Consider the following 22,592-nt stretch of genomic DNA (forward strand, 5'->3'; position numbering starts at 1 on the left):
ATTGCTATGTAGTGACCTTTAATTTGGAGTAGAAACAGGTGGAGTGACTTTATCGCATTAGATATGTGTCACTTTGCTCACAGCTGATTGGTCCAAGTTCGGTTTGCAACCTCTTCCCTGGAACATAACCTGCCCTAGACCAGGTTAGCCATGGAGCGTGAGTTACTATGGCGATGAACACTGCTAAAAGCCAAACCACTTTCATGGTGCCTAAAACCCAGGGTTGGCGCAACTAAACTGAAACATACCTGGCTAGCCACCTAAACCGGCTTCATGGTATAGGCCCCTGCTGCCTCACATGCTATCGGAATTATCATAAATACCAGTTTCCTATTCTGAAATTGGACATGAACGCACTCTCAAGTCGTATTTACTACTGGTAAACTCATTGAGAATTTTGATACCTGAGTTTTTTCTGAGTTGTGCATGCCATTATTTTATTAACATAAGTTTTTTTTATAAATTTAAAAACAGCTACATCACCTTGTGTACATGTTGTTGAAAGTAGTGGATATTTACATTTATGAATAACCACTTGAAGAATGTTGTACGTTTTATACACATTTATACACAACACGTTTAAGGCCTGTTCACACCGGGACGAATTTCGCGCGCGATATTCGCCGACGTTTAACGCCTCGTGACTAAAGCCGCTTGTCCACCAGCGTCTCGATTTCTGACGCGACGCCAAAGCCCATTCATTTCCTATGGAACTACGTCAGGCAGCAAAATGCCCCCGCAAAGCATGATGGGTCGCGTCGCGTCGATTTGGTCAACAGCGGCGCTCCAAAAAAGTATCTCGGTGGATACTTTATGCAAATGAGAGCGTCAAAACGCGGGGCAGCAGCCAATGGAAACTCGGCGGCGAGAATTTGTGTATGGGCGTTGCTATGGTTTCATATCTAAAGTACATTCCCCCAAGCAGCGGAAAGCACAGGTGTCGCAACGAGACCAACGAGACCAGCAGCTCTACATTCATCTTGCCTTGCATCTTCCTCGTCTTATTTCTTCCCGGCAGTGTTTAGACGCTACTTGGCGTATATCTTCTTCGCCGTTACGTATGTGTGCTCGGCAAGACCGTTCTGTGTTTGAGCGCCCCCAAGTTGTGTTTTACTGTAACCTCAGAAGCTCCAGACACGTGAGCAAAAGCGGCAATCTCATTGGTCGGATAGTTTTTGACGCGGCGCGTCAAACCAAAAAAACGAACCCGAGGCGTTTTTTAAAAAATGACGCTTTTATGCGTGGCGTTTTTCGCGTCGGTGTGCACACTCACATTGGCGCCCTTTGTTTAGTCACGAGGCATTAAACGTCGACGAATATCGCGCGCGAAATTCGGCCCGGTGTGAACAGGCCTTAAGAGCGGTTCAGAAGCCAAATATGATGCAAGAAAAATCAAGGAACGAGATGTCGCCTGGCATGGCGCAGCCGGGGCCTCACCCTGGAGCCAGGCCCGGGGCTCACATGCGAGCGCCTGGTGGCCGGGCCTCCCCCCATGGGGTCCGGCCGGGCTCAGTCCGAATGAGTGACGTGGGGCCGCCATCTGCACGGGGGACCGAAAATTTGACTGAAATTCCAGAATCGTCAGTAAGCTGATCTAGATAGTGCAGTGAATGTTTATATGGTTGTCAACTAATGTGACACAAAATTGTTATTAAACATTAAATATCGTCAATATATTTTGGCTTTAATAAGATCCCCAATACAAAAGCAAGAATAAACCTGGTGTCCTCCATGATTAGCCTACTATTCTTTCCGACAATTCACTCGACAAGCTCAGGACTTCAGAAGTGGGAAGTACTTGTCCGATAGAATGGGAAGGCAGCATGACTAAAACAAACATCTACTAAAAATGATCCTGGGACTGGATGGGTAAAAGCCATTGCAGAAATGTCTCTGAGAAAAGGCCAAGCGCATTTGATTGCAGATGCCACATGGATTGATTTTTAATTTTATATGAATTGACATTCATGCATTAACTCTGTCCACATACTGTTTGGGATTTAGTCTGAAATAGTGTTTTTTTTTCATCACAAACTGTTCTCTTCGTAAAGCAATCCTTTATTTTGCAAATCACTACTATGTATTATTTAAAAATATATTTAAATAACAGAAAGCTACTGGCTGGTTTAAATATTTTCAGTTTGGTCCATCTTGTTTGAGGAATTGTGTTTGAGAAACCATGCAGCTGAGTAATTCATTTATCCATACCCTCTCCTGTGAAGACAGAAGTAAATTCTGAAAGGGCCAGTAATGGGCTGAGGGGGACCGTAATCATGGGTGGCTGGGTCGTGTTGGGCCTGTTCTTATCCACAACAAGCTGACTATTGTACAACAGCTGCTCAGTCACTATGTAAACAATAGCTGACTTTGTGACCCATTGTCACCCATCTATCAGCTTGTAATGTGTTGAGACTGATAAGAAATAAGGCGTGCAAAAATAGCAATGCGTACAACACCCATACCACTGCATAAAACAGCAATTTATTTTAATAGCTGGAATATCCATCGGTGAATAGACAAAAAATGAGCCTTTCCACACAGCGCAGAAAATAATCACAAAAATGCTTGCCAAAACAAAAATCCATTTATTTTCTCACAATGACCTTTAGAATAGTGTAACTACTGAGCAAAAAAAGTTGTCAATAAAAAATGATCCAAAATACATATTTCAGATTCAGTGTGAAATAACTATCAGATATTGTCACGCCATTGACCTTTGGTATATAAACGAGGGAGGAAGCTGTTTTGACGTGACAAATAATATATTCTGCTGCCTCTGCAGAGGTGGAAGACAGTATTCCACACACACACACACACACACACACACACGTCGCACTGATAAAACAACTGGTGCAATGCATACCGAATGAAAGGAAATCAGGGAGGATTTTCCCAGTGTGAACACGTACAATGACATACAAAAAAAGCTTGTGTGATCAGATGTGTTGACTGCTGCGGATTAAAGAAACAAACACAATCATGATTAATCCAGCATCAACACGGAGCAGAGTTATTTGCTGCTATAGGTTCATGGTAATGCCATTAAGCATTTCAACTTTTTATTTTACCTTTAAAAGTATCTAGGCATTTGTGGTATTTTGAGTGAGCACAAACAAACCTAAACTAAAGATAAAGATATGAGCCACTGTGGTGAAAATATAGTGTTACTGTGCTGTCCTAACAGTACGCAGCCTTATTAATCATTGATTTTGAGAACAAGGTATTCATTTCATTGGGCCTGTGGTTGTGTTTACAGCTCCACAGACATAAGATCATATCACACTTAAGAGATAGTCCCTCCACCTACAGCAGAAATGAAAATAAGCAGCTTAAGTTAACATCTAACAAGTTGAAGGGATAGTTTACCCAAAAAAAATGAAAATTATGTCATCATTTACTCACCCTCATGTCGTTCCGAACCTGTACAGTGATATTTTAGTTTGTACAGTGATATTTTAGGATTTTTATGTTTTATGTTTTTTATTTTCATTTAAGTTGAAGTCATTTTGTTGTGTTTTGGTCATTTTTATTAGTTTTTTTTGTCACTCTTTACATTGTGTTCTTAACTCAACAGTGTAATTATATGTAACAGATTGTAATTACAGATATAATTACATGCAGGTAATTAATAATATAAGTACAATGTATAACATTTATGTACATAATAAGTGCATTGTATCAAATTATTTATTTAAATGTTAGTACATAGTGGTTAAAGACACCTAATATAAAGTGGGAGTGTTTTTTTTTTAAAGTATGTCTATTTGGATGCTATTAAGTTTTAGTTTTTAATTTATTTAGTTTATTTAGTTTTAATTATTCTGGTACTTCAACTTAAACTAAATGAAAATGAGAAATGTTTCCTTTGCAACTAGCTGAAATATAAATAAGTTTAAGTTTTTTTTTTAGACAAGCAATGAAAATGTTTTTTATGGTTTTAATTTTAGTTAACGATAATACCCTAAACCTGTGTGATTTTTTTCTTATTCTGTGGAAAATATTTTGAATGTTTCAACTGCTTTTGTTTATAATGAAAGCCAATGGGGTCCAAAATATGAACAACATTGGACCCTACTGAATTTTATAATATGAAAAAAAAAAAAAAAAAAAATCTGCTTTAAATAGAAGAAATACATACATGGTTTGGAACGATATGAAAAAATCTCTTTAAATACAACATATAGGTAGATTCTAGGATGCTTCTGTAATGCGACTGCTGGATTATAATCCAAAATCAATTGTTTTTCTCAGTAACTTTGCGGTCTGACTTGTTTAATTTGTAAAACCTGATCTCGGACAAAAACCATCGGGAGGGAACCGCCGTCTTACTGTTGTGTGTAAGGCAGTAGTTGTCTCGCTGATGAAACAGGATAGATAGAACACACAACATACACAGGCACTGTCCTCTCTCAGTTGGTCCTCAGCTGATAATCTGTCAAAAAATGTTCAAGCAAAGTCAGAAAAGCACAACTCATAAATTGAATATAAAAACAAGTACATGAAAGTTTATTCAAGGGCATTTGAATATGTTACTGACATTTGGGTGTTTGGATATATCTGAAGAATTCTATTGTGGCTTGATGTCTGCTCTGCATTTCTTATGAATAAGTGAAGAGGGCTGAAGGATTAGAGTGACTCTCTCTCCTCTGGTGTCGCTGATGCAAATGGAAAACTGATAGTCTACACTATTTCAAACTGTGTGTGTGTGTGAGACAGAAGACAGAGTAAGGCTCATGTTCACTGAACTCTTAATGCAGGGTGAAGGTAAACTTTATATCAGAATGATATTTGAGAAAGCGAATGACGGTGTGTGTGTGTGTGTGTGTGTGTGTGAGAGGGATTTCTGAATGTGTCTCACCTCCACTCTGAGTAATATAACGCACCCACGGTAATGCCTGGTATCCGCTCTTCTCGATAATCTTTAAGTATCGCACCTGTGTTGGTAAATAAAATTAAGTCAACCGCATAGTGACTATTATCAAAGAATATTTTGTGAGGTGAGTGTGTGTTGCACCTGAATGCCCGACACGGTGAAATATGGAATCTCAAACTTCACTGTGATTGGTCGCTTGCCCTCGAGTTCATTACTTTCCACACTTGGCAGTCCAAAATGAGCTCGCATCATGAACTCTTTCCCGCCCTTCAACGAGTAAAGACACATCATTAGTTTTTGACACATCTAACTGTCTAATTAACATTGGAAAAATCATCACTTCAGTAATAAGTCCTAATTAACAGTTCGGTTCTAAATGAGTCTTCTGAGCCAAAAAAAAAATTCTCTCTTTTCAACATTCCCACAGCACAAAACTCCAGGACTGACTTATAGCCTTGAAAGCCTCAAACACCAAAGACATGATCAGGATTTGAAAAACATTCTTGACTAAATGTCCCACATGTCTGTCCTCTTAGAGAAAAAGCTGGTTTTGCAACTATCTAATGGTAATGATACGGCACGAAATTATTAATTTAGTATGTTTTTGCTTGTACTATGTTTGATGTCTTTGGCAAGCATTTAATTTTTTATATTTTGTATACATTCTCAATATGGGCTTTTGCCTTCGATTATAGAGGACATATACATTACATTTACATTTAATCATTTAGTACACAGACTCTCTGTGAAATCAGCAAATGTGAAGTGATGGATTATCTGTTTGTTTGTGTTTTATCTAAAAAATAGATCAAATGACTTGCAGTGATTTGCAGCAACACCAACATCCTGCAAAACATATGTATGGTACTTACAGGGAAGGACTTAATGTTCCATTCTACCGCACTCTTCTCAGGAACCCATTTAGCCTGGCCTGTGGTGGTCTTAAATTTGGGGGAGTCAGCGTCACTTGGAACAGGAACTAAGATGGAGACATTGTTGGCAGTGGAGCGGCTCTTGAACTGACTGCGGGCCTGGAGAACAGATGGAGGAACTATAGCACGACTTCACATTCCAAGTAAAACTTCCAAAGTACACTTTCAGAAAGTAAAGTTTCAGTATGGCAAAGGCAATAGGACAAAGCATGTTTATGTCAGAATCTGACAAGTCTTTGGACACAGCTCAGGTAAACTCAGCCATTCCTCAGGACAGAAGCCTGAAAGCTAATTACTGAAACCAGGGAGTGTGCTAGAGGAGGCAAAGCAAGAATCAGTGGAGTGTGTAGATTGTGTATATGTGTGCAGCTCTACCTTAACCTTGATCTCTACTCGACTGTGAGAGAACTTCTCTATTACGCTCTCAATCCATATCAGAGGCTTCACCTGTCAGGAAAGAGGAGTGACAGGAGAGCAGTGAGTCCGCTGACACTTATTGAGCCACTGACTTGCCTTTTTGACATGTAATCTTCTTAAATAAATTAAATACAGTAATATTTTCCAACAGCATAACATCAACTTTGAAAACAATAAGAAATGTTTTGTGAGCGCCAAATTAGCATTTTAGGATGATTTCTAAAGATCTTGTGACACTGAAGTAATGACACTGGCGTAATGGCTGATAAAAATTCAGCTTTGCCATCACAAGAATAAATGAAAATGGAAGACACTTATTTTAAATTGTAATAATATTTCACAATAATACAGTTTTCACTGTATTTTTGATCAAATAAATGCAGCCCTGGTGAGCAAAAGAGACTTCTTTCAAAACCATAAAAAAATCTTAATGACCCCAAGATTTTAAATGTTTGTATATATCTTGTATATATGTATAAACTGTATGTTGTCAGTTATCATCTTTGAAATAAAAAAAAGTTTACATTTGAAAGCAATTTTGCATAAAAATGTCTTTAAACAATGAGCAAATTATGAGTCAAAAAAAGTAGTGTAACTTCTTGCAGTTTATTGCTCACACTGGAGGTAGAAGATACATTTGAATGCTTTACACGGCATATACTGCAGAAATAATAAGCGTAGTATGCTAGTACATGTATGCTATTCCAAACATAAGCTTTGTTTCATGTTTTTGTTTTGGTCTTTCAAGTTCAAATTCTTTTAATTTCAAATTCTTTGTATGGGTTTTGCTTTGAAGTTCCTTTCTTGGTTTCTCATCATATTCACGTTCTTTGATTCTTGTATGTTTTTATTTAAATAAAGCTCTCTGAGACCTCATCATTACAACGGCACAAAAAAACTATAATGCATTCACACATGCATTAATCACATGATAAACTTTGACATTCTAAATTATTAAACATTATTATGACAATATCTATCTTTGACAATATATATCTAAACTCATTGATCGGAGACTAGTGTAGATGCAGCACTGACCGTGGTGTTGAGTCTGTAAGACATGAGTTCGGATTCTCCATCCGGTGGGATGAAAGAGATAGTCCGGTCGTTCTCGAAGCGAGAGAGACGCACACACTGATGAAATTTCACATCTTCCATCTCCACAGACTTGCTCTTCTCTCCTGAGAAAAAGAGAAACAGGTCAGAGAAAGAGCAGGGTGAATTCTAATATAAGAAAAGTGGTTGCTGATGATTATAATTTGTGCTAAGCTAGTTAATCAAAAAAAAAGCTGCACACGCACGCACCATATTCACACACAGAGCGTTCTAATGTGTTTCTTGGATATTGCAAACAATAGCACATTTGTGCACCCAGGTAAGTGTGAAGGTACTTTATTTGTTTGACCTCAGCAAAGAGAAAGCCAGTGACTACAGAAGAGCTTCTTAATGAGTCAGGGCCTCTGAGCCCCAAAACTCACTAATACCACAGAGCTGTGGGATTTCACCAGCACTCTCACAGCAGGAATGTGTGTGCGCGTGAGCCTCTCTTTATATTTATGAATGTATTCCGCTCTATCCAGGGGTGACATTTACAGTGGAACATGAAAGAGCTCTCAGAGGTTTGAGCTGGAACTCAGAGGTCAGATCAGAAGCTTTGGGCATCTGTGTCCTCTGCCGCAGATGAAACGTGCTGGGAGCCGCTGAAGCACCTAATGATGACATCAACCGCAGGGACTAAAGGTCGGGAAGGGGTTAGGATGCTCTCTTTTAGCTCTCTGATTGGCTCCCCAGGGTCCACAGGCAGAAGCTTCAGAGAAAGTGATTGGTGTTCAGAACCAGAGGTACACTTTTAGGAACACATCTTTTGACGTGACAGTAAAACTGCTCTGAAGATAATGTTCTATATAATATTAGTGTAATTAGAACATAAAATATAACATTTATAAAATATATAAAGGCTCCAGCATGTCTGCGACCCTACAGAGAACAAGGGGTTTGGAGGATGAATGGATTGAATTATGTACAAAATGTCACATTTTTCTTGCTGGATAACATGATCATTAGGTTTTACACAAACTTGTCACATTCAAATTAGGTAAAGAGCTGCTGTCATTAAAGCAAAAGAATGTCAAACCACTTTTTTTTTACAAATTAAATCAAAATGTTACTCAAAATATAATCCTAAATATAATTTGTAATGTTTTTCCTTGAAATTAGATAAAAGCAATAAATAAATAAATAAATACTATTGGTAAATAAATAAATAAATAAATTATAATGTGAACAGAATGATTACAGAATCATTTCATATCAACATTACAAAGAAGACAATGTCCTATATTTTAACCTTCACAAATAAAAAATTGAAATTTCAAGGTTGAGCCTCTAGAGAGCAGTGTTTCACTTGTCTAATTTTCATTCTACTGCTAAGCTGAGCAGAGATATTTCTGAGCTCATATTAGTATGGCAAGCCATTTTTACTTTTATTCATTCGCAGGATGTGAATATCAACAATAACATTTTCACTAGTTAAAATGCTAATTCTTGATATCAACAATGACGTCATCACTCGCAGAAATATGGATTCTTGATATCAATAATTACATTTAAATTAGTAAAAACTATTATTATTGATATCTGTAATTATATTTTCACTAGTTAAATGTCACCACAGGCTGCCATTCAAATTCATTTGTTGATATCAAGAATTGATTTCTTACTAGTTGGAATTCCAATTTCACACATCAGAAATACATTTCTTACTAATAAAAAAAAAATTATATCAATAATTATGTGGTTTTGTATGCATTCTTGTCAAGTTAATTTTATTTATTTTTCTCTTTCCTCACGTTTATGTATTCATACGTTTACATGTCTTTATTTACGTATTACAGGTATGACTTATAACATTCAGGAATGAGGGCAATGTGAAGTCTTGTTTCAACATATCGTATTGCTGTTTATGGTTCCCTGTTTATGTAAAGCTTAATAAAGAATAAGAAAAATAATAATAATAATGTGGTTACAAGTGCAAATGTCTGTTCTTGATATCAACAATTGAATTGCTACTAGTTAAAATGTTCATTTTTGATATCACTAGTTCGATTGTCACTAGTAAGAAATACATTTTCAGATATCAGAAATAACAAATGTAACATGTTGAAATACATTTACATATATCAAGAATTAACATTTCAACTAGTAAAAATTTAGTTCTTGATATCAGGAATTTATAGTTTTTACTAGTAATAAAAATTATTGATAAAAATGATATTTCTACTAGTAATAAATGTATAGCTGAAATGTAAAAAATTGAATTTTAACTAGTAAGAAATCAATTCTTGATATCAACAATTGAATTTAAATGGCAGCCTATGGTGATATTAGCTAGTGAAAATATAATTACAGATATCAAAAATTATAGGCTTTTTTTTAACTAAGAATTCGTATTTCTGCGAGTGATGACATCATTGTTGATATCAAGAATTAACATTTTTACTAGTGGAAATGTAATTCTTGATATCAAAAATTAGCATTTTAACTAGTGAAATGGCTTGCCATATACTGTATTAGGACTTAAACTGCAAGAACAGAATGGCACATTTAAGAAAAGTATCGATTCACTTTAGGGAAAGAAGGGATTCTTTTTAAGAAAAGTAGCGATTCTTTTTAGGAAAATTATCGATTCATTTTAGGAAAAGAATCGATTCACTTTAAGAAAAGCAGCGATTCACTTTTTAGAAATGTATCGAATCACTTTACGGAAAGTAGCAATTCTTTTTTAGAAAAGCAGTGATGCTTTTTAGGAAAAGTATTGATTTATTTTAACAAAAGTATCGATTCACTTTAGGGAAAGTATAGATTAATTTTAACAAAAGAAGCGATTCAGTAGCTTTTTTTTTTTTTAAAGCAGCGATTCACTTTAGGGAAAGTATCAATTCATTTTAAGAAAAGTAAAGATTCTTTTTAAGAAAAGTATTGATTCTTTTTAGGAAAAGTAGCTATTCACTTTGATAAAGTAGCCATTCTTTTTTAAGAAAATTAGTGATTAATTTTTAGAAAGTAACGATTATTTTTAAGAAAAGTATCGATTCACTTTAGGAAAAGTATCGATTCTTTTTAAGAAAAGTAGCGATTCATTTTAAGAAAAGTATCGATTCACTTTAAGCAGCAATTCTTTTTAAGAAAAGTTGCGATTCACTTTGATAAAGTAGTGATTCTTTTTAAGAAAAGTGTCGATTCACTTTAAGAAAGTAGCAATTCTTTTTTTAAGAAAAGTATTGATTCACTTTAGGAAAAGTATCGATTCTTTTTAGGAAAAGTAGTGATTCACTTTGATAAAGTAGTGATTCTTTATAAGAAAAGGGTCGATTCACTTTAAGAAAGTAGCAATTCTTTTTAAGAAAAGTGTCGATTCACTTTAAGAAAGCAGCAATTCTTTTTTAAGAAAAGTATCGATTCATTTTGGGAAAAGTATCTATTCTTTTTAGGAAAAGTAGCTTTTTTAGAAAAGAATTGATTCTTTTTGGGGATAGTAGCGAATCATTTTAAGAAAAGTAGCAACTCTTTTTTAGAAAAGTATCAATTCATTTTTAGAAAGTAGCGATTCTTTTTAAGAAAAGTATCGATTCTTTTTAAGAAAAGTATCGATTCTTTTTAAGAAAAGTATCGATTCTTTTTAAGAAAAGTATCGATTCTTTTTAAGAAAAGTATCGATTCTTTTTAAGAAAAGTATCGATTCTTTTTAAGAAAAGTATCGATTCTTTTTTAGAAAAGAATTGAATCTTTTTGGGGATAGTAGCGATTCACTTTAAGAAAGAAGCAATTCTTTTTAAGAAAAGTATCGATTCATTTTTAGAAAGTAGCGATTCTTTTTTCTTTTCTTTTTTTAACTAGTAATTCATTTTAAGAAAGTAGAGATTCTTTTTAAGAAAATGTAATTGTTGATATCAAGAATTCATATTGTGGGAATGAATAAAAGTCAAAACGGCTTGCCATTTAGGACTTAAACTGCAAGAACAGAATGGCGCCTTTACCTTCAGCTATGTTTACAATAGTTTGTGCCACAGAGCAATTTTATAGTGGGAAGTGTACAGGAAACAAGTAGGTTGATTTCACTTCCCTGAAACCATATCTGAAAAAACAGTTTCCTGTAGAAGTAAAATTAATATGTGACTTGAAATGTCTATGAAATGTTGGTAAGCTGCAGCACAGCTTGGTTGATAAATGCATCTAAAATGCATCAGATATTAAAGGGGCACTATGTAACATTTTTGTTTTCTTTTGTTTTGTTAAAACTTAAAAAAAATGTAATCCAATAGTCAATACACCATCAATCCTTCTTCTAGAACGTGTTTTTGTCGTACCCTGATTCACGGTGAGTCCGTTATAAGTGTTTATATTTTAGACTGAGCGGGATGCTTTTCACACGAAATTGCGAATTTGTGTCACTCGTCCGTGCGTGTCTCGTCATATCCGTAAATAGAAAAAAGCTGCTCTGGCTAATTTGACGAATATGGGAGTGGCATATGTTAGTTGTCACAATGAGTGAGAAAGGCTGACAAGCAGCACACTAAATCTTGAACCTCCGTGGAATCACCTGTTTAAAAAAATAAACAAAACAAAAGTCGACAAGAGGAGTGTCTGTTGGCAAAAAAAGAATGTGACAGCTCGTAATAAAATGAGAAAATGAGAACCAACATTGGCTTGGCTTTTCGAAGATGGCAAGACCTGAGTGATTTGAAATGCTGTAAAATTTAAGTCTTTTAATGGATATCGCTACAGTAACATCTTCATCTAGTCAGCTTGAGATCCTTTCCAATCTAAACTAATTACATCTAGAAGTGAATGTTTTATAAGTAGTATGATAACCATATTCATCTGCACAGTCATGCAGAGCCAAATCACAACAAAAACAATGTTCTTCCGCAAAATGCATGCAGTTTTGTTTTTTAACCGCTAAAGGGCCAAAAGTTACATTGTGTACCTTTAATTGAACAGAATATCATTGCTCAATTTGATAGAGATTTCCTTTCTGTTGGATAGTAAATCTGGAGTGCTCATGTTCTAGAATGCATAGCTGCATTTACAGAGCACATGCAGAATGCAGAATTGAATCCTGGTCTACTGTGAAACTAACACCCGCTGGGTTAGGCCTGGGGTGGAGATTAACCAAGAGAATCAGATGAATGGAATTCACCTAACAAGTGCAAATGAGAGAGACACTTACTATAAAATAGGTTAAGACAATCAATTGACTGCTTGACTATCAGCCCTGGGAATTAGATCACTTTCTGCATTACTAAAAAAGGCTGAAATGTGTTACTTTGGTCGCCATTTGTGTCTCCAAAAGGAACTGCAAAAATAATGATTGAACATTTTTTGGTTTCACGCCCCACACTTATGCCATTGGTTGAGTCAATGTTGCTACTGCCACAGAGCGGGAATCAGCCTACAAATAGCTTATTTATCATTGCATTTTTACATCGAAAAAATATGCATTTCAGTTTACTGATAGTTGTGTGTACTCACGGCCGGTGGTCTCGAACAGAACTTTGTCATTGAGTCCAAGTCTTAACTCAGGCATGCCTGTCAGAACGACTTTGAGTTTGATGCAGCCCAAAATCTCGCTTCGTAGAACACTGCCTGTGGCACTGACCTATAACGAATAAAACAGAGAAGACAAATGCAAAGCACAATCAAGAGTGGCAAGGTGTGATATTGCATCATCACCATTACTGCCATCTACAATTTATTACGCTCTGTCGGGCAAGGCAGTAACCGTGTGATTTGTGCTATAATGCGTTTACAAAGAGAGGGTTGATGTATGCTGTGATAACTACGAATATGAGAATGTAATATATTATATTATGCTAAAATGTTAAAAGCATACAAGCTGGACCATGAAGATAGATCTAAACCTAAAAAAGTCAACATCGAGTCAATACCTCTGAGGGCTCTCAGATACAAGAGCCAGAAAAAGCCAGAGCGAGAAAGCTGCACGGATGAATAGCAATGCAGAATTAGAAAGCAATGAGACGTGATTTAGCTCTTAATCAGAAGAGAGGTGCTGCTCAGAGCTACTGTCTGCCAGAGTTAGACCCTGACTCTGAAAAGCGCTAATGAATCCATCAAAAGCCAGTCCAGTTGGGGGGGGGGGGCTGAGAGTTAAGGAGCAGAAGAGAAAGGCAACAAGAACTTTAAGACGGCAGCTGTTTCCTCCCTCTCTCAATCTAAGGAAGTCTGGAGACTTGACCCTTGACCCTGAAAACATGAAGGAGGTTGGCTGAGGTACAGTAGGAAGATGGAGCGATAGCGTGGGCTGTTTGATGTCTGTACTAAATAAGCAAAACTGATCCAGTATGTGGAAAGCTGTGCTTTTTTTGTGCTCATTTTTATATTTTCACTATAAAACAAGTTCCTTTTTCAAATAAATAATGCATGTTATGCTATAGTATTTATTGCAATTTATTAACTTAAAACTGCTCTTTTTTCATTGCATTTATTTGATAAAAAAAAACAAAAAACAACAACAGTAAAAGTAATTTTGTGAAATACTATTACAATTTAAAAATGTACCTGTTTTCTATTTGAATATTTTTTACATTTTAATTTATTAAATATCTTTAATGTCACATGATCCTTCAGAAATCATGCTGATTTGGTGCTCAAAATCATTATTATTTTTATCAGTGTTGAAATTAATTATTATCAATGTTGAAAACAGATAGGCTGTTTAATATTTTTGGATATTATTATTTTTGGATGTGGAAACTGTGATACATCTTCTCAGGATTATTTGATGAATAGAAATGTCAAAAGAACACCTTTTATTTGAAATTGAAATTTTTGACCCCAAACTTTTAAACGGAAGTGTACGAACAAATTTCACACGTTGAAATTTGATAAGGACTAATGGGACAAGAGTAATTACTTGCACCAACGCATTATCAATATAATATTTAAAAATAATATGAGCAGCATCTACGATGACTGTAATTTTATCAATTAGAATGTATTTCTGAATCTTTTGTTAGTCCTGGAACGACATAGTCTCTCTTCCCAACGCTATCCATTAAACATCCCTAAAGTCATATGGAAATCTTAGAATAAAAAGAGTAGTGTTGAAGCCTCATCCCTAAACCACACCCTAAAGACTGACTGGTTGATTGAGGAATGTTGTCCATAGAGTAAAATTAAATCAGCTCACCAATAGGTTAACAGACTCAATGACATCCATGAAGACTTCATTTTTCCTGTATTTGATGCCCTCTGACCTCCAAGACACAGCATTTGTTACTGTAGCTGGGGGCCGTGGCGCTCCCACCTCCAGCTTATGTCCCTGTTGGGTGATGTACCTGTCGTGGAAGTGAAAAAAGGCCGTTAGTTCATGGTAACATTAACAATGACCAAGAAAACGACAGTCAGCATAAAATATATTTATTTATATTATCTTATATTATGCAGATTAATAATTATATCAGCCCACCAATGTATGACAGCTATTATTATGTGATGACCATTATTATGTCATGATGTCAATCTGTCATCTGTCACAGACTTAACTTTACAGATCTAATTAGATTTCAATTAAAAGGAGTCAGTGAAGCAAGTAACTTCAGTAGGTATGTAAACAGACCTCTGGTGTTAGAATGCTGAGAGAACAAGGACTCATGAGAAGAACATGGCTGCCCCTAGGGACAGACAGACTGAAAAACACCTGACCTTGTTTGTCTTTTTTTTTTATCACTTATATAACTGTAATGTTTTCTTTACCACACATCCATCACTTCACATATGAAAAACCTGTATGCAAAAAGAATTCAGTGTGAACACTAACATTAGAGTGTTCAATCACCCCTGATCCTATTTAAAACACCAAAACAAACCACTAAATATTCAATACATAGGTTTCCTCATTCATTTCAAATCGACTCTACATCAATGTTGTTTTTAGAACAAGGTCTGAGAACTGTAGATGTTTATGTGTGTGTGCTCAAACCTCAAGTGTCTCCATCTGACAGGGTATTGTGTTGCTGTCAGTGAGACCTAGCAATAATTAGCTATCCGCTAAGTGGTTGCTTGCAAAGCCAAAAAACTGATAAGCACTTGTAAACCTAACAGATGTTTACAAAGATCTGACAAACAAATTATATGTACTATGTTTTTTGGTTTGTTCTTTAACCTTTTTATCATTTGCTGGACAAGAAAATATATATTGTGTTTTCTTGTTATATTGTTTATTTAGCATGTTCTACTTTTATGTTTATTATTTTTAAAATGCCCGAATGTCAGCTAAAAATGCTATAAAAGTAAATATACTATTATTGTTAGAATTAGTAACATGGTCACTTCTATAACATGGCTGGTCATGTGATATTAACATGTCAGCACCCATGACGGGGCCAACCTTCTCGGTGTAAAATAAAGCAGCTTGTTTTAATAATATTTTTAATAAGCTAAACAAGCTCACATTTTGCAGTTTTGAAAATTCTTTAAAGTGGCGCTATGCAGTTTTGGCAATTTCTTCGCTGTTTTCTCGCTTTTTGCTCGCGGGTTTCTCTATATAGAGCTCCACCTACAGCTTCGGAATAGATATTTGACAACACTGTCATCAAAACTCGTTGGCGACTCCCCCCCATCCCATCTTCTCTCTCTGGTCATGTGCATTTGTTTTCAAAGAAGCCGGCGAACGCATGGAAATTTGCACGGGTGGTTTTTCCGCTCAACGGCGCTAGGGGGGTGCGAGCACCATTCAACCCGAATGAAGTAATATAACCATTCCAATGACTCCGAAGCTGTTCAGTTAAGGTAAATTAAGCTAAAAAAACCTGCATAGTTCAACTTTGATCTTCTAAATAGATAAACCACCGGGAAGAAGTCATGATTAAATAGGAAGTCGCGATAGATCTTTTCTTCCGTTTTGAAACAGAGAGAAGTCTGTCGTTCCACTGGGAGCTCAAATTATGATATTTCAAAATGTAACATATTAATATGTATTTAATTGTTACATATGTAACAATTAAAAATGTTTTAATTTCATGGCAACTTTTAAAATGTCTCTTTATGCTTACATACTACATTACATTTCTCTGGTCCAATCATCTCTCTGTGTTATATAAAAACAACTATTTACTGCATTTTGTCAAACTGTGCTCTCTGCACAAAGCATATACAGTGACTTATGAATAGCACTGAGCTTGAATAATGAATGGCGATCCCTCATTGCGCTGTTTAGTGAAGGATGAATAGTGTTCTCTGAGGAGTGATGGTTGAATGGTGAGTCTGTCAAAACTTACTCTAGTAAGATCTTGCTGTCAGTGGTCTGAGGGAATCCAAAGTCCATGACTTCATCCATTAGCTCATATACTGTCACAAAATTGTCTCGAATGCTCTCTTCTTCCAGTGACTTGAAATATTCAATGAACACCTGCAAACAAATGGTCAAAACAAGATTACTATAAATGCACATACATTTGGTAAGGATATATTATAGTGAGGAATTGTTCTATGACAGTTTTTTTAGGGTATTGATGTTTACACAGTCAACAAGATTGTGCTGTGCAAGGTTTTATTGGAGGCGTTGTCATGTTGATAGATATAAAACTCACTTACCTCAACTAATTTGTACAGGAAAGAGTATACAAGAGCAGCATTGGTATTTTTCTTTGTTACTGCAACCACTGAGTAAAATCTGTTAAGTGGTTAATACGCTAAAAATTTGCACTGTACAACAGTAGGACAAATATTCACAAAAGAAGTGGAAGATTATATTTTTACATTTACAAGCATATGGAGGATACAGTACAGGTTGCTGTGCTTGATCCAGAGGAAGTGGGTGGAGCCATGAATAACCACTGGTGACAAATCTGCATCATCCTCTCTCTTCATCATTATGGGCATGAAGTGTTCAATCTCATTGGCATCTATGTTGCCCATGTAGTTCCGGCATATGAGCACCTTAGAGATGGAAACCAAGTTGAAAGCATAAGAATGTCATAAAACAGAGAATCCCAATTCTGCTCCTTGAAGACCCCCATCAATCCATGTTTAGGGGAAAACTGGATTTTGTGACATGGATTTTGTGTTTGGTTTTGTTCTGATTTTTTTTTTTTTTTTTTGATATTTCGGCACCAGTCATCACACAAAATGGATTCCTTATGTCCTCAAAAGTAGACATTTGTAACAAAGGCCAAAAGGACATTTACAGCACAAGGTTTATTTGCATAGACTCAAACCAGCCTGAGAAAATGTTAACAGCTCAATCAATAAGAGTTATCAAAGTAATCCAAGATTACTTATTATTTATTACTTATCTGATTGTTATCAGAGTTATCCAAGATGCAATCAAATGCTTAACCTTTGCACTTTACAGGTGCATTGAAAGTATAGTAGGGTGAAACATAAAGGATCAGAGAAATCTGACTTTAACGTGGCTGGAGTAAAGGTATTCCTTCAGATGAAGATATTGGATTGCTCTAGGGCACAGACAAGAGTGCTTTCATCAGCACTGACAAAATCCAGGGGTATATTGGAAGGTAATCCATTCCACTGAGACCCTGAGGATCCGTTTTCATGGAAACACTCCTATCCATCCATTACAAACTAATGTGTTCTGAGCTTCTCTCTCTATATAAATATCTTTATATTGTCTTTTATATAATATTAAATATTAAGATATTTTATTCATATGTTATGCTATGTCCTCTGTAGAGGACACCAGGACTAATTTTATTTAAATAAAAAGACATAGGCTAAATAGGCAAAAACAATGCTATATTTTTTTAAATCGGCAATTAATTTTTAGGTTTAGATGATTTTTTTTTATATACCAAACTTTGTATAAAGATGATTCTCAACTATGTTAAGAAAGATATAGGTTACGGAATTATATACAGATTATTTGCATTTTAATGTGTTCTTGGAGCAACATGTAATGAAAAAAGAAGTGTAATAATGGGAATAGTAATTGGCAAGATTTTAATAATAGGCCTAATATCTGAAATAGAATTTCTTTCCCTATTCACTTGTGTCTCCCAAAATGCCTGATAAACATGATTTAAGTCTTGGTGTCCACTACAGTGTACATGTATGAAATCGATGTCTTGTTTCGTAACAGAAAGTCATATTTTGCTTTGAAACCCCTTAACATGTTCATGAGATGTTTATTTATGACAAACAATTCAAAAATTAGTCAGATTTAAATGATAATTACAAAATATTATCATATTTCCATAAGAGTGTTAAATTTGGTCATTAAATTAATGTCAGTCATTTTTTAAGTCCAAGGAGAGGCAGTTGTCATTGTGAAACTTCCAACGGTATTGTGGTGATATGTATCAGGCATTCTGTAATTTTTTGGATTAAAAAATACTATAGCACATGTACAAAATAAAAACCAAATTGTTAGCAGTCCTGAACCTATATTTTGTTATTGCAACAGCATTTATGTATAGAAACATTCAATGTGTAAAACATGAACAGTGCAACTTCCTTTAGTGAAAGTGCTGGTCACTTTAAAAGTGATGATGTGGAGTGTCCCGGTCTTGTGGCATTTTGACACCATTAGTTGTTTTAGAAACCTTGAAGTGAGTAAGTACATAGAATTGACTCTTGCAATTGATCTTTAAACCTCGATTATCTATAGGTTTCAAATAAACTGAAACAGTCTATCCTGAGAGTATGAACTGTTCGACCTTCCTCCGACAGGTGCACGCGCTCTTACCTTGCCTTTCAAGTCCAGGATGAAGATCGCGGACGCTGCCATCGTTATCAAAGCTGTTGTATGACAAGAAGTAACTGACAGGTGCTTAAGTTTCGTCAATTCTGGTAAAGTTTAATCACTCGAAATGAAGCGAGATCTTCCCCATCCCTTATACACGCATCTTCCGGGTTTAGAGGCGTCTAACCGGTTGTGCAGCTCGAGCTGGTTGCTGTGCTGTACACTGTGAGAGACGCGACGCGTCCAAACCAGAAGCCTGCCATTATAGTTAACCAGCGCTGTTCAAGTTTTGACGCGTCGCTCGATTGCAGTGTAGATAGAAGCGGTGTGACGTAACTTCAACTACTTTCAGGTGACTAGACACACAAAAGAAGCCTGTTAACACTAGTTTAGAATAACGTGAATGCCATTTAATGTTTAATTTGTCTTATATATAGGCCTCTTATAAACTGTAATAAAATTATAATAATTTACATCTAGGCAATAGACATTGGCGGCGCCCAGTGGCCAATAAAAGAAAAACATTGGGAAAAAATCATTTAATTCAGAAACAACATGAAACATACAAGTAACAAAATGTATATTTTCCAGAACGAAGTTCATAGTAAATGCAAATTCAAGAAGGAAAAATCATTAAACGTTAATGATTATTAATATCATGATTTAAAATAAAGTTTTAAAGGCCTACATTCAAATGTAATTAAACTTTGATTTATACATTTTCAAATACTTTCATAAAGTGTCCCTAGAAACTATTTGGACACCTATATAAAAATGTATGAATTTCATAGCATTAGAAGAAGTGGCTTTTTAATGGTTCTCAGTGTCATGTCTATTAATGTGACTTAAAGGGATAGTTCACCCAAAAATGAAAATGCTGTCATCATTTACTCACCCTCATGTTGTTCCAAACCTGTATGATTTCCTTTCTTCTGCTGAACACAAAAGAAGATATTTTAAAGAAGGTTGGTAAATAAACAGTTGCTGGTCCCCATTGACTTCCATAGTATTTTTTTTTTCCTACTATGGAAGTCAATGGGGTCCATCAGTCGTTTGGTTACCGACTTTCTTCAAAATATCTTCTTTTGTGTTCAGCAGAAGAAAGAAAGTCATACAGGTTTGGAACAACATGAGGGAGAGTAAATGATGACAGAATTTTCATTTTTGGGTGAACTATCCCTTTAAGTGTTCAAATATTAATGGGGACACTGTATTCATTTTCTCAATTAATCATTCAATGAATAGTTCACGAAAATAAGATTAGACTTTATGTGGCTAACCAATACTAAATTCAATTTCCTCCTCCTCATCATCATCATCAGTCAGCGCTGCTGCTCTTTTGGCTCTCTCACTCTCACTTGCTTGAATGTAGTTATCCTCAATAAACCCATCGTCATCCTCTTCGATGTCATCAGTATGTGCAGCTGCGCGAGTCCCTGGGCCACCTTGGGTCGAGAATCCCACCTCAAAGTTGGCAGGGTCACACTGACTCGTGCCATCTACTTCGCTGAGCCTAGAGTGTCTGTAGCTTGCCAGATACTTGTGCAGGACTTTGCATTTAGCCATCACAGCGATAAGAACGGAGAGGGTGATAGCTGACACCAGAACAGCCACAAGGACCTTCCAGCTCTCTGAAGAGGTTTTAGGATCATCACTGTCCTTTGAGCCTGAAAAAAAAAAAGAGGTATTTTTAATGCTTAGCTGAGTCTCAGCTGTAGGAATTAAAAAGGAAATCACAGGTAATAATCTACATTAATAAAGAAAAAAAGATTTTGACCATTATTTGTAGCGTTTGAGGTTGTTTCCGCTGTGAGTAGTTTACGGAGGAAGGCTCCACGGTTGACATCCTTAGAATATCCTGCCATGAGAAAAATAAATAATATTGAAATGATAGTGAATGACCATTTCCATACCTCAATAAAGAAGAAATGTCTTGTGGCACTCAAATAGATATTTTTTGTCCATATAAATATAATGCAGAGAAAATGAATGAAATGTCTGCAAGATGTGACTAGGTTGCCTTCATTTTTTGATTGAATTTAGTCCAACATGCAATTATTCATAATTATTGGAATACACATTGTTTATGATGAGCTGTTTTTTCATTTATTGCTGTTTTAAAATTAATTTAAATGGTATTATTTTGTAGGGGCAAAGTTTTAAAATATCAGATTATTTTACTTTTTTATAACAAGGCAAGATTAGCTCAGATTGTTAAATGTCATTTCGCATGACTTGCCAAAAAAAGTAATCATGTTTATGAATTTAAAATTCATGATAACAACGTTTTATGAATTCAATAATTCAATATTTGAAATAATGATTAGGATGGTTATTACATTGTACTTGATGGTTATTATACCACCATTTTTAAAATGGCATAAAATCCATATGTAACCAACATGAAATCAAAGAGTATATTTATAAGGAAAAGAAACTAGACGATATACGCCACAGACCCAAGTAACGAACAAAATAAATACAAGACCATAGTTTTCATACCATCATTTTGGTGATCCTGTGTCCTGTGTTTTGAGTGTCTGATCATCATTACTCTGTTTCCCACTTCCTGTCTGTTATTCAGTTCTCCTCCGAGTTGAACAAACTGGTTCATTCTCAGTTCTTGAACTGCAGCTGATGGAATGTTCCCCAGGAAGAGCATCTGCAAACTGGAGAGGCTGGTCAGAGCGTTTGCCTCCACTGCGGCCAGTTTGCACCTACTCAGATCTAGTACTTCAAGAGAAGAAAGGCTGTAAAGATGTTCTTTTAACAGTAGGGGGAGGTAGTTGCCTGATAGGTTCAGTTTGAGCAAGTGGCTGAAGAGGTTCAAGCGCTTGAAGCTGTCACTGTGGGTTAAGTCTAAAAGATTGTCAGACAGATCCAACTCGGTCACATTCATCCAGATGTGTTGTGGTACCGACGTAAGTGTTTTCCCACTGCAGTCAAATGCAGCCTGGAGAAAGAATTAAGAGTTATATGGCTGTGAAACTTACTTCTGGAGTCAGCACCAAACAGTCTTGTGCAATGAAATAGTAGGCCTATTAGACATATGAGGATAAAAACTGCATTTACATAAAATAAAATTTGACCCTGTTTTATGAAGGTTTAAAAGATAAAAAGAGAAGATTACCCACGTGTCGTTTCAAATAAGAAACAAGGCTTTTATTTTCTCACGAGATAAACTACTTACAGACTGGGTAAACCTCTGTCACCAAAAACAGGAAACAAGTGCCTACAAACAGGATACTCCTGATGTAGCAGCACTTGCTCTGGCTCGGGGAACAAAAGAGGCCTGAGTGTGTGTTGTTTTTCCTCACCGTCTCTCGGTTGGCCGTACATGGGCCCACGGTCTGGAGTGTGTAGCATGATCCTGAGACCCAAAAACACAGGAGCACACACACTGTGTGTGCAGCAGACCCCATGTTTTCCTGCTTCCTGTAGAAATCACAATTTAATAGCAACCACAGAAGTGGCGTTTAGTACTGCTAGAGTTTGAGTTCTGCTGCAACTTTATAAATATGCAACATTATATAATTTTTAGTGCTGTCAAATTGATTAATCGCATCTAACATAAAAGTTTTGTGTTTATATAATATATGTGTGTGTATATATTATTATACTACACACACACACATATGTATTAGTGCTG

At 35.9% G+C, this 22,592-nt stretch overlaps 2 protein-coding genes across 2 annotated transcripts; both read right to left on the reverse strand.

Annotated features, from left to right (window-relative positions):
* Positions 1–2,445: 2,445 nt before the first annotated feature.
* ap1m3 (adaptor related protein complex 1 subunit mu 3) lies at positions 2,446–19,227 on the reverse strand. The gene is made up of 12 exons (XM_081380656.1): positions 18,947–19,227; positions 17,025–17,181; positions 16,837–16,904; positions 16,521–16,651; positions 14,432–14,579; positions 12,754–12,880; positions 7,261–7,403; positions 6,181–6,252; positions 5,746–5,904; positions 5,015–5,140; positions 4,859–4,934; positions 2,446–4,432 (listed from the first exon to the last, which is right to left on the reverse strand). The coding sequence occupies exons 1-12, from the start codon at positions 18,986–18,988 to the stop codon at positions 4,410–4,412; spliced, it is 1,272 nt and encodes a 423-aa protein (XP_081236782.1). The 5' UTR covers positions 18,989–19,227; the 3' UTR covers positions 2,446–4,409.
* Positions 19,228–20,218: 991 nt separating this feature from the next.
* On the reverse strand, positions 20,219–22,365 carry cUnh1orf210 (chromosome Un C1orf210 homolog; the record flags this gene model as incomplete). Its single annotated transcript, XM_081379736.1, has 4 exons — positions 20,219–20,597; positions 20,681–20,801; positions 21,446–21,896; positions 22,261–22,365. 4 exons carry the CDS (start codon positions 22,363–22,365, stop codon positions 20,219–20,221), a joined length of 1,056 nt encoding a protein of 351 aa, XP_081235862.1.
* Between the last annotated feature and the right edge of the window lie 227 nt (positions 22,366–22,592).

Source organism: Scardinius erythrophthalmus, assembly GCF_964197995.2.
Source record: "Scardinius erythrophthalmus genome assembly, chromosome: 12".
Lineage (NCBI taxonomy): Eukaryota > Metazoa > Chordata > Actinopteri > Cypriniformes > Leuciscidae > Scardinius > Scardinius erythrophthalmus.

Excerpts from the sequence above, each read along its gene's own strand:
- ap1m3 (XM_081380656.1), bottom strand. The coding sequence starts at position 18,988 with ATGGCAGCGTCCGCGATCTTCATCCTGGACTTGAAAGGCAAG. Across the intron at positions 14,580-16,520 it reads GACAGCAAGATCTTACTAGA|GTACATCACCCAACAGGGAC; the intron begins GTAAGTTTTGAC and ends CTTCCACGACAG. Across the intron at positions 5,905-6,180 it reads GAGTAGAGATCAAGGTTAAG|GCCCGCAGTCAGTTCAAGAG; the intron begins GTAGAGCTGCAC and ends TCTGTTCTCCAG.